Genomic DNA, 10,724 nt, shown 5'->3' with positions numbered 1-10,724 from the left:
ACCTCCCAGGTTCAAGCAGTTCCCCTGCCTCAGCTTCCCAAGAAGCTGGGATTACAGGTGCCCACCACCATGCCCAGCTAATTTTTTGTATTTTTAGTAGTGACGGGGGTTCACTATGTTGGCCAGGCTGGTATCAAATGCCTGACCTCATGATCCACCCGCCTCGGCTTCCCAAAGTGCTGGAATTACAGGCGTGAGCCACCTCGCCTGGCCATGGTGTGGTTAAAACTGAGTGACCATCACCACTGTCTAATTCCAGAACATTTCATCACCCTGAAAGGAACCTGTATCCATTAGCAGGAGCTTCCTTTCCCTCTGTGTCCCTCAGCCCCTAGCAGTCACTAATCTACTTTCTGTCCTTAAGGATTTGCCTATTCTGGACATTTCATAGAAATGGAATCATACAGTATGTGACCTTTTGTGACTTGCTTCTTTCATTTAGCATTATGTTTTCAAGGTCCATTCATTATCATAGCATGAACCCTTTGGCCCTTCTATGACAGAGTAATAGTGTATTATTTGGATATACTACATTATGTTTGTTTATTAGCAGTTGATGGGTTTTGGGTTTGTTTCCATTTTGGGCCATTGCGAATGATGCTTCTGTGAGCATTTGTATGTTATTTTTTGTGTGAACTTACGTTTTCATTTTTGTTGGATATATAGCCAAAAGTGGTACCTGAGTTATATGGTAACTCTACATTTGACTTTTTGAAGTTTTCCAAAGTTGCTCCACCATTTGATGTTTCTGCCGGCAGTATATAGGTTCTGATTTCCCCACATTCTTGCTTAACACTTCTTCTTGTCCATTTTTTTTTAATGTTAGTTGTTCTGGTGGGTGTGAAGTGGTATCTCATTGTGGTTTTAATTTGCATTTCCCTACTGACTAATGTTGTTGAGCCTTTTTTTGGGGGGGAGGGGACAGAGTCTCACTCTGTCGAGCAGGCTAGGGTGTGCAGGGGCACTATCCCAGCTCACTGTAACCTCAGCCTCCTGAGTTCAAGCGATTCTCGTGCCTCAGCCTCCCAAGTAGCTGGGACTACAGGTGCATGCCACCATGCTTGGCCAATTTTACTAATTTTTTGTGTGTGTGTGACAGAGTCTTTTTTTTTTTTTTTTTTTTCATGCCAGAGCCTTGCTCCATCACCCAGGCTGGAGTGTAGTGGCACAATCTCGCCTCACGGCAACCTCTGCCCCCTGGGCTCGAGCAGTTCTCCTATCTCAGCCTCCCCAGTAGCTGGGGCTACAGGCGCCCACCACCATGCCCAGCTAATTTTTGTATTGTTAGTAGAGATGGGGTTTCAGCATATCAGTCAGGCTGGTCTCAAACTCCTGACCTTAGGTGATCCACCTGCCTCGGACTCCCAAAGTGCTGGGATTACAGGCGTGAGCCACCGTGCCCAGCCATCTTTTCATTTTCTTGTTGGTGTCCATTGAAGCACAAAAGATTTAGATTTTGATTAAGTTCAACTTATCAATTTCTTTTCTTTGGTCACTTGTGTTTTGGTATCGTATGTGAGAAACCATTGCCCAATCCAAGGTCACAAAGATTTATAACAACATCTTGCGGTATGGATTTTGTTTTTTGAGACAGGGTCTTGCTCTGTTGCCTAGGCTGGAGTACAGTGGTGCCATCTCGGTTCCCTGAAGCCTCGACCTTCCAGACTCAAGTGCTTCTCCCACCTCAACCCCTGAAGTAGTTGGGACTACAGGCATGTGCCACCGTACTTGGCTAATTTTTGTATTTTTTGTAGAGATGGGGTTTTGCCATGTTTCCCAGGCTGGTCTTGAACTCTTGGGCTCAAGCAATCCACCTACCTCGGCCTCCAAAGTGCTGGGATTATAGGTGTGAGCCACCACACCCAGCCTGCGGTGTGGATTTGAATGACACGAAAAGAAAGCACTACTTCTTTTCCAGTCTGCTTTAGGTGGGATTGCAGGGGGTGCCACCTGTGTGAGTGAGAGGCACACTGTGGCCCTGGCTGTTGCTGTGCTGCTCTCCAGATTGCTGTGTCCTGACCTCCTGAACACATGGTGACAGGCCTCATCCCAGTTCTCCCTGGAACAGAGGTTTTCAAACTCAGTGAAATGAATCCCACCTGGAATTCTAGCACACCATGTGGGGCAGGACATCCAACAGTGGTGGATTTGGAGGCAGACTGAGGTAAATTCCCACCCCAAGTCAGTCATTTAACCTGTCTCTGAGCTGGCGGCTGGTGAGCCAGGGCCCTTGTGAGGCCTGCAAAAGACTGTGCAGTGAAGGTCAATGGCTTAGAAGAGTGTTGAGCCTGAGGTTAGAACTGACCACATGCTGGCCATTACTAGGTGACCTGGGAAAGGAAACGGATTCATTTCTCTCGAAAGGTGTTTAGTTGTTGTCTTGTTTTACAGTTAGTTGGCTAGAACACAGATGCTTTTCAAAATTTGGAATCGGGGGCTATGTTGAACTGTTAACAGTCTTAACATTGGCTTTAAGCATCCAATTTATTCCCATGATTTGTTTTAGTTGCAAAGTACTGAGGCTGTGAATTATAACAGATTTTCTTTTCAACTTAGTCTTGCAACTCTCTTCAGTTAAAGCTGAGGTTTGAATCCATCAGTGGGGAATTTTAGCTTAAAGTTGAATCATACATATTATGCCTGACTCCTGCTAGAATGCCTCATCACCAACATAAAGTGAGACGAGGATTCCAGCCCTTAGCATGTGTGTTTCAGCCATACTTGGGGGATGGCCTCAGTGACATGTAATTCACTCCCTGGTTAGTGCCTCACAGATAAGCACACTGCTGGGGTGTGTGCCAAGCCAAAGCATCTGGGGCTGGCCTTGGGTTTGCATCAAGTGCAGGTATATGTGTTTTGAGGTACACTTGGTTGCAGGGCACGTGCGCAGACACGGTCAGTCAGGGAGGCAGCCCAGCTAGTGTTTACGTGAAGCTCAAACCTCTGCCTACGGCTGCGCTGCATGCCAGCACAGAATCCTGGCAGGTGGTGCAGCCGATGTCTTGATCAGTAACACATTGGGAGGGTGAGTGTTACAGTTTGTAAACATAGCTGATACTAAGTTTCTAAAACATTTTTTTTGAGTCTAGCTCTTGTTGCCCAGGCTGTAGTCCAGTGGTGTGATCTGCAACCTCCGCCTCCCGGGTTCAAGCAATTCTCCTGCCTCAGCCTCCCAAGTAGCTTAGATTCCAGGCTACCACCATGCTCAGCTAATTTTTATATTTTTAGTAGAGATGGGGTTTTACCACGTTGGCCAGGCTGGTTTGAAATTCCTGACCTCTCATGATCCACCCACCTCAGCCTCCCAAAGTGCTGGGATTATAGGTATGAGCTACTATGCCCAGCCTTAAGTGTTTGTTTTTTTTTTTAATTGAAAAACTTACATTGAGGTATAAAGAATAGAATGTCCGTCCATCCATCTGTCCATCTGTCCGTCCTTCCTTCCTTCCTCCCTTTCTTTCCTTCCTTCTTCCTTTCCTTTTCTCCTTCCTTCCTTCCTCCCTCCCTCCCTCTTTCTTATTTTTTTGAGACAAAATCTCACCCTGTCACCCAGGCTGGAGCCCAATAGCACAATCTTAGCTCACTGCAGCTTCCGCCTCCAGAGTTCAAGCTCTTGTCCTGCCTCAGCCTCTAGAGTAGCTGAGAGTGTAGGTGTGTGCCACCATGCCCCGCTATTTTTTGTATTTTTAGTAGAGATGAGGTTTCACCAGGTTGGCCAGGCTGGTCTTGAACTCCTGAATTCAAGTGATCTGCTTGCCTCGGCCTCCCAAAGGGCTGGGATTACAGGCATGAGCCATCGTGCCCAGCCAAGAATGCCCTTTAAAGAAATACATTTCAATTCATACATTTATGGCACCCCAAAGCAATTCAAGTCCCTTCAGCACAGATGGGGTAGGGCATGTTGGCTCTGGCCACTGACACCCCACCAGCCTCCTCCTGGCATGGGGACGACTGACTCCTACCACCTTTACTCATAAGCCCACCATTTGACCAGGGAGCCCTCTGAGGAGGCCTGTGTGCTAATTTGGGGGCTGAGGCATTTCTGTGTTCTTCTCTGGTTCAGTCTCCATCCCAAGGTGAAGGACAGCCTGGAAAACCAAGTAGAAAGTGTTGCAGAGTATGTACTTCCTGTACCCTAAACAGCAAAATTGTTACACATATTGCTTTGAGATTCCTTAGAAGAGAAAGCTTTCTTTTTGCTTTGTAGGAGCCAGTGGCCCTTATACTCTAAATTTTCTGTGTGTTCCACAATTCCAGCCCTATCCCCTTAGAGGGGCTGGCATCCAGGGTGATTTCTTTTTCCTTTTTGAGAGACAGAGTCTTGCTATGTTACCCAGGCTTGACTCTGAACTTATGGGCTCAAGCGATCCTTTTGCCTCAGCCTCCCAAGTAGCTGGGACTATATGCCTAGCCCAGGGTGATTTTTTTTCTCTGTGCTCTTTCTGAACTGACACCAGCTACCTGAGGAAATGTGCCATTGGGTAGGTACAGTGGCTCACACCTGTAATCCTAGCACTTTGGGAGGCCTAGTCGGGCGGATCGCTTGGGGTCAGGAGTTTGAGACCAGCCTGGCCAATATGGTAAAACTCGTCTCTGCTAAAAATACAAAAATTAGCCAGGCATAGTGGCGCAGGGGCCTATAATCTCAGCTACTCAGGAGGCTGAGGCAGGAGAATTGGAACCCAAGAGGTGGAGGCTGCAGTGAGCCAAAATTGCTCCGCTGCACTCCACCCTGGGCATGGAGCGAGACTCTATCTCAAAAAAAAAGAAAAAAAAGAAAAAGAAATGTGCTGTTGAAAGTGAGGGTTGTTCAGTACTGATCGTGAGGAACCCTTTCCCCTTAGATAACTGTAAGAGCCTTGTGTCCTGAGAGGCCCTGGAGCTATTCTTGGGGAATTGAGGTGGGCAGAGATTGGCAGCCCCTGGGACCTGCTCAGCCCCAGGCGATCTGACAGCAGGGAGGATTGTGAAGTGCAGATCTGTAGACAGGGCGTGGTTCTCCAAACCATCCATGGAGAAACAAGCCTTTGGATCATTCCAGGCTCTTCCTAATCTTCGCTTCTTCACAGCTGCCAAAGAAAATGTCATTGAGTTTAAGTAGTTGCAGGAGACTGAAGTTGAACTTCAGAGCACACCTGCCCCCTCTGTCCTCACTTCCAGCCGGAGCCCTGTTCTGCTCTGAGCCTGCTCTGCCCCTCTCGGCCCTTTTCCATTTGGCCCTGCACCCGTGGGTCCCTTAAAGCTGAGGCTCTGTGTGCTAATTTTCTCCCTTTTTGTCCAGGGGGTACAGGGAGGGGTTATTCTCACACTGTATACAAACTGAATTTCAAGCAGATTAAATGAATAAACACATTTTTTAAAGATACCATAAAGGACCAAAATAAAATAAGGGTAATAGTTTTATAATCTTGGAGTTAGAGAAGAGGCCCAAGAAGTCATAAAGGAAAAAAATTAGGGCTGGGCACAGTGGCTCATGCCTGTAATCCCAGCACTTTGGGAGGCTATGGTGGGCAGATCATGAGGTCAGGAAATCGAGACCCTCCTGGCTAACATGGTGAAACCCCATCTCTACTATTAATACAGAAAATTAGGGTGTGGTCATGTGTGCCTATACTCCCAGCTACTTGGGAGGCTGAGGCAGGAGAATGGCTTGAACCTGGGAGGCGGAGGTTGCAGTGAGCTGAGATTGCATGGCTACCCTTCAGCCTGGGCAACAGAACAAGAGTCCGTCTCAAAAAAAGAAAAAAACAGGTTAAACAATGTAAAAATGAAAAATCTCTTGTCAGAAAAAGCACCATGAACAAAGGTAAAAGGTATACACAGACTGGGAGGAAATATTTACAACATATAAATGACCATTAAAATGGCCACAATGTATAAAAAATAAAAAACAGACAACCAAAGAGAAAAGCAGGAAAAGGACACCCTGTCTCCTGTGTCTTTAGAATCCCGTAAACACATGAATTGCATGTCCTGTGAATCCCTTGTCCTGGCGGAAGCGATGTTCCCAATGTTCCTGTGAGTTATGAGGATTATGCAGCCTCCATCTGGAGCTGTTTACAAAAAGGCCTGTTGGCTGCCGTCTGTCGATGAGTTAAAATTCTTACCTATGGGATGTGGGGGTGGGGGGCTGAGGGCCTTGAGGGGCCCTGCCAACCCTGCGATTACACCACTGAAATGCTGAGGCAACTGGTTGTATATAGAGAGGCCCAGGCCAAGGGCTTGAGAGTGGCTTTGCTGGGTTTTATCCATGTAAAATTGAGATTCTTAGCACTTGTCCACCTCAGTTTATTCATTTGTGAAACAAGGTTCAAGATAGAAGCTTCCAGAGCTGGGTGCAGTGGTTCACTCCTGTAATCCCCAAAATTTGGGAGGTCAAGGTGGGAGGATCTCTTGAGGCCTAGAGTTCAAGACTATCTTGGGCAACATGGTGAGACCCTGTCTCTACAAAATATTTTCTTAAAAATTAGTGGGTTGGGATGGGCACGGTGACTCATGCCTTTAATCCCAGCACTTTGGGAGGCTGAGGTTGGTAGATCACCTGAGGTCGAGAGTTCAAGACCAGCCTGACCAACTTGGAGAAACCTTGTCTCTACTAAAAATACAAAATTAGCTGGCCATGGTGGTGTATACCTGTAATCTCAGCTACTTGGGAGGCTGAGGCAGGAGAATTGCTTGAACCCAGGAGATAAAGGTTGCAATGAGCCAAGATTGTGCTATTGCATTCCAACCTGGGCAACAAGAGCAAAACTCCGTCTCCAAAAAAAAAAATTAGTGGGTTGGCCGGGCATGGTGGCTCACGCCTGTAATCCCAACACCCTGAGAGGCTGAGACAGGGGGATCACTTGAGGTCAGGAGTTTGAGATCAGCCTGGCTAACATGGTGAAACCCCATCTCTGCTAAAAATACAAGAATTAGCCAGGCATGGTGGCACATGCCTGTAATCACAGCTACTTGGGAAGTTGAGGTAGGAGGATCACTTGAGCCCGGGAGTTCCAGGCTGCAGTGCGCTATGGTCATACCATTTCACTCCAGCCTGAGTGACAGTGCAAGACCCTGTCTCTATTTAAAAAAAAAAAAAAGTTTTCTTTTTTCCTCTTGTAGAACGTTGGGGAGGATTCAGGAGCCTTTAGTGGCTTAGGCTATGACCCAGTATGAATTAGGATCTCAGCGTGTTGTTTGTATGACTGGAGGCTTGGCCTCGTCATCGCATCAATTTAAAAAGGAAATTCTTTCCACTTCTTGTGACCCCGGGGCTGAGTGTTACTATTGTGAATCTGGAAGAGATGAGCACAAGAAGAAAACAAATGTTCACTCTTTTCCTGACATACATTTGAAACGTGAGAGAAAGTAGAAATGGTCATTCCCAGGAAGAGTTAGCTCTAGGCAGTCCTTCATCCCACCAGGGTGATAGGAGCCTCTTTTCCAGAAAAAAACTGACTTCCTCTCTGCCACACCCTCTCCTAGGAACACCCAGAGCCAGTTTTGGGAGTTGCTGGCTTCCCAAAAGCCCTTAGCATAGTGCAGCTCTACTGCCCTTGGCCCTGTGGACTGGAGTCATAGCATTAGGCTGATTTCCCTTCACCTTGAGGAGATGTTGCAGGTATCCATATAACTAGAATATTTAATTTCCCCCCCTTTTTTTTTTTTTGAGACAGAGTCTCGGGGTTCAAGCAGTTCTCCTGCCTCAGCCTCCTGAGTAGCTGGGACTACAGGCGCATGCCAGTACACCTGGCTAATTTTTTATATTTTTAGTAGAGAGGTGTTTCACCATGTTAGCCAGGAGGGTCTCTATCTCCTGACCTCGTGATCCGACTGCCTCGATCTCCCAAAGTGCTGGGATTACAGGTGTGAGCCACTGCGCCCAGCCTTAGTTTCCCTTTCTAAGCTTCTTGCTCCGTTGTAGGTTTATGCTGTTTTTTTTTTTTTTTTTTTTTTTTTTTTTTTTTTGAGATGGAGTCTCATTTTGTCACCAGGCTGGAGTACAGTGGCGCGATCTTGGCTCACTGCAATTTCCACCTCCCGAGTTCAAGCAATTCTCCTGCCTCAGCCTCCCGAGTAGCTGGGATTACAGGTGCACACCACCATGCCCGGCTAATTTTTGTGATTTTAGTAGAGATGGGGTTTCACCGTGTTAGCCAGGCTGGTCTCGATCTCCTGACCTCGTGATCCGCCTACCTCGGCCTCTCAAAGTGCTGGGATTACAGGTGTAAGCCACTGCACCTGGCCATATGCTTTTCTTTCTTTAAACTTTCCAGAGAGCTGGCACTGCTACAACAAAGAGAGTAGATAGTAGGGAATATGAAAATCCCAGGGACTGGGAGCAGATGGACTTTCTAAGGGCAGGCTTTGTGTTCTCTGCAGGAGATAAATGGCATCACCGCGGCGCTGGCTGAAGAGCTCTTTGAGAAAGGTATGTGGCCACAGGTCCTTGAAATACTGGGAATAAGTTGTATAGTTTTATGAGGTGACCAGACACACAGGGTGACACAGAAGTCATTCTGGAGCTTTGTATGGTCCCATCTCCTTAGAATTACTCAGATCCATTGACCTGTTCATAGCCAAATCTGCCCACCTGCCTGCCCTGTAGGTGGCCAGGTCAGAGGAGCTGTGGTCAGTACTCTTGAGTACCTGTGTCAGGGGCTCAGCCTAGACTTGGGCTGTGTTCCAGAGTCCTGTGGTAGGTGCTGGAAGGTGGGTAGCATGCAGCTCCGTCACACCTGGTTTGTGCTTGCCTGAAAGGGCTCAGATGGCAGATAGAAGCTGAGCCTAGGCCCCATCCCTGCCAGAGAGCACAGTTACAATAGCTAATGTGTGATGAATGCTTCCTGTTAGCATCTTACTGCCTTCCCCCAGGAGCCACAGGTATAGGTAAGGACACAGGATCAGAGGCCCAGTTACCACCCTGAGGGCACTTGGCTGGTGGGAATGGAGCCAGGACCAAGCACCAGTCGGGCTTAGAACCCATCCTGCTCCCAGGCTCTTCGTTGGGCTGGCAGCATAGGTCTGTCACCCAGAATGCTGTCTCTCGGCAGCCTCACTCTGGCTCAGTGCCTTTGGCCTCGATTCAGCCTCACTCCTTGGTGGCCACACAGCCCCGCAGCCCTGCCCTCCTCTGTCATTACCTATCTAGGGTTGCCCCTTGCCTAGCGTGCACCCAGAAGGGCAGCAGCTCCTGCACGCTCAGGGCCATGGATTTGCCCTGACACAGTGGGTGCTTGCCAACCGCTTGTTGACAGAAAAGATGTGGCAGTCCCGTCTGCACAAGGGCTGGGGCTGGGGCTGGACACTTATCCCTCAGGGCATGGCTCTTGCAGGAGAACAGCTCCTGGGGGCCGGCGAGGTCTTTGCCATTGGACCTCTGCAGCTGTATGCCGTCACAGAGCAGCTGCAGCAGGGAAAGCCAACGTGCGCCAGCGGGGATGCCAAGACTGACCTTGGGCACATTCTGGACTTCACCTGTCGCCTTAAGTACCTTAAGGTAAAGCTGCAGCAGCTCAGTCATGGAAAGCTCTTCATTTGGGGTTGCAGGCTGCGGGGGACTGGCTGGCAGTTTGTGTGAAGGAGACCATAGGAAACTTGGTGGAAGGAAGGCTGCCTGGTTATTCTTGACACTGTGCTTGTGGCTGTGGGCACCAGGGGGCAGTCGTGACCCAGTGTCCCGTTACATTAAAGCTTGGCCTGAGCCTGCTTTGTTGAAGGCAGAGTGGTCAAAGTTGTCTTTGACTTGTCAGCTGCTGCAGCACTGCCTGATGGGTATGCAGCGCTGTTCCCAATTCAAGCTTTATCTTTGGCCTCAGGTTTCTGGCACAGAAGGACCTTTTGGGACCAGCAACATTCAGGAGCAGTTCCTGCCATTTGACCTATCAATATTCAAGTCCCTGCATCAGGTGGAGGTAAGGCCCAGGGCTGCTGGAGTGCAAGAAGGGCTGAGCCCTGCACGGCATCCTCTCGCTCCCAACTCTGTGGCTAGGGAGTGTTTGTGATGTTGGGTGTCCTGATTGAATCATAAGGTGCTGTGCTTTCGTGTCTGGCAGTGTGTGACAGGTTCTTCCTAGGTAACCAGGCCCTCTGAAGGTGGAGGAAGAGAGGCCGCTCCTGTCCCTGGCTGGTCTGCACGTCTCTACTCTAGCGTGAGCATAGGGGCAGTTAGCCAAGGTGGAGCAACCGGCACCTGGCTCCCTCTGGGTCTCCTTATAGGGGCAGGGGGCGTGTTTACTTCAAGTTAAAGTCCTGGGAAGTCATCCTGAGGGTCAGACAGAGCCAAATACAAGTCTGTATTTCCCAAGGCCGATTGGCAAAGAGCTTCGAGGTTGCCCTGCCCCCTGGGGCGCCCACACAAGAAATGCCTTGCATTTGTCACTACTGGACTCCTTGGTTTGCAACACCAATTTTACCGTTTTTTTAAAAAGGGGAGTCAGTAATGAAAACGAAAACGTGTTTCAAAACATAATTTTTTGAGCGTGGCTTTTGTGTACTCCCCTGTGTCCCCATGTTTCCTTGATTGAATCTTTCCAACAGCCCTGTGAGGAAGATATTTTTATTCCCATTTTACAGTTGGGGAACCTGAGGCTTGGGCCAATAAGGACATTTGGCCAGGGTCACACAGTCAATGAGCGGAAAGCTGGGGTTTGAATTCAGCCGAGTCTGTCTCCAGAGCCTCTGCTGTGCACTGGGTTCTTCTGCCTGCAGCAGTCTAGGCTTGGCCGAGACCTGGAGGACCA

At 48.6% G+C, this 10,724-nt stretch overlaps 1 protein-coding gene across 4 annotated transcripts in view; it reads left to right on the top strand.

Moving 5' to 3' along the window:
• The window catches only part of NISCH (nischarin), a 37,530-nt gene that overhangs the window by 7,584 nt on the left and 19,222 nt on the right, over window positions 1–10,724 (top strand). For all 4 annotated transcript variants that reach the window (XR_001829122.2, XM_017541803.2, XM_017541734.2 and 1 more), the window contains exons 4-6: window positions 8,365–8,413; window positions 9,318–9,481; window positions 9,801–9,896. Coding sequence is in view for 3 of the 4 variants with exons in the window: in XM_017541803.2 (XP_017397292.1) it covers window positions 8,365–8,413; window positions 9,318–9,481; window positions 9,801–9,896 (309 nt within the window). In the remaining variant the exon portion in view is untranslated. The remainder of the gene's footprint in view (window positions 1–8,364; window positions 8,414–9,317; window positions 9,482–9,800; window positions 9,897–10,724) is intronic.

Source organism: Cebus imitator, unplaced genomic scaffold, assembly GCF_001604975.1.
Source record: "Cebus imitator isolate Cc_AM_T3 unplaced genomic scaffold, Cebus_imitator-1.0 Scaffold0, whole genome shotgun sequence".
Lineage (NCBI taxonomy): Eukaryota > Metazoa > Chordata > Mammalia > Primates > Cebidae > Cebus > Cebus imitator.
This window is presented reverse-complemented; position numbering and strand designations above follow the sequence as displayed.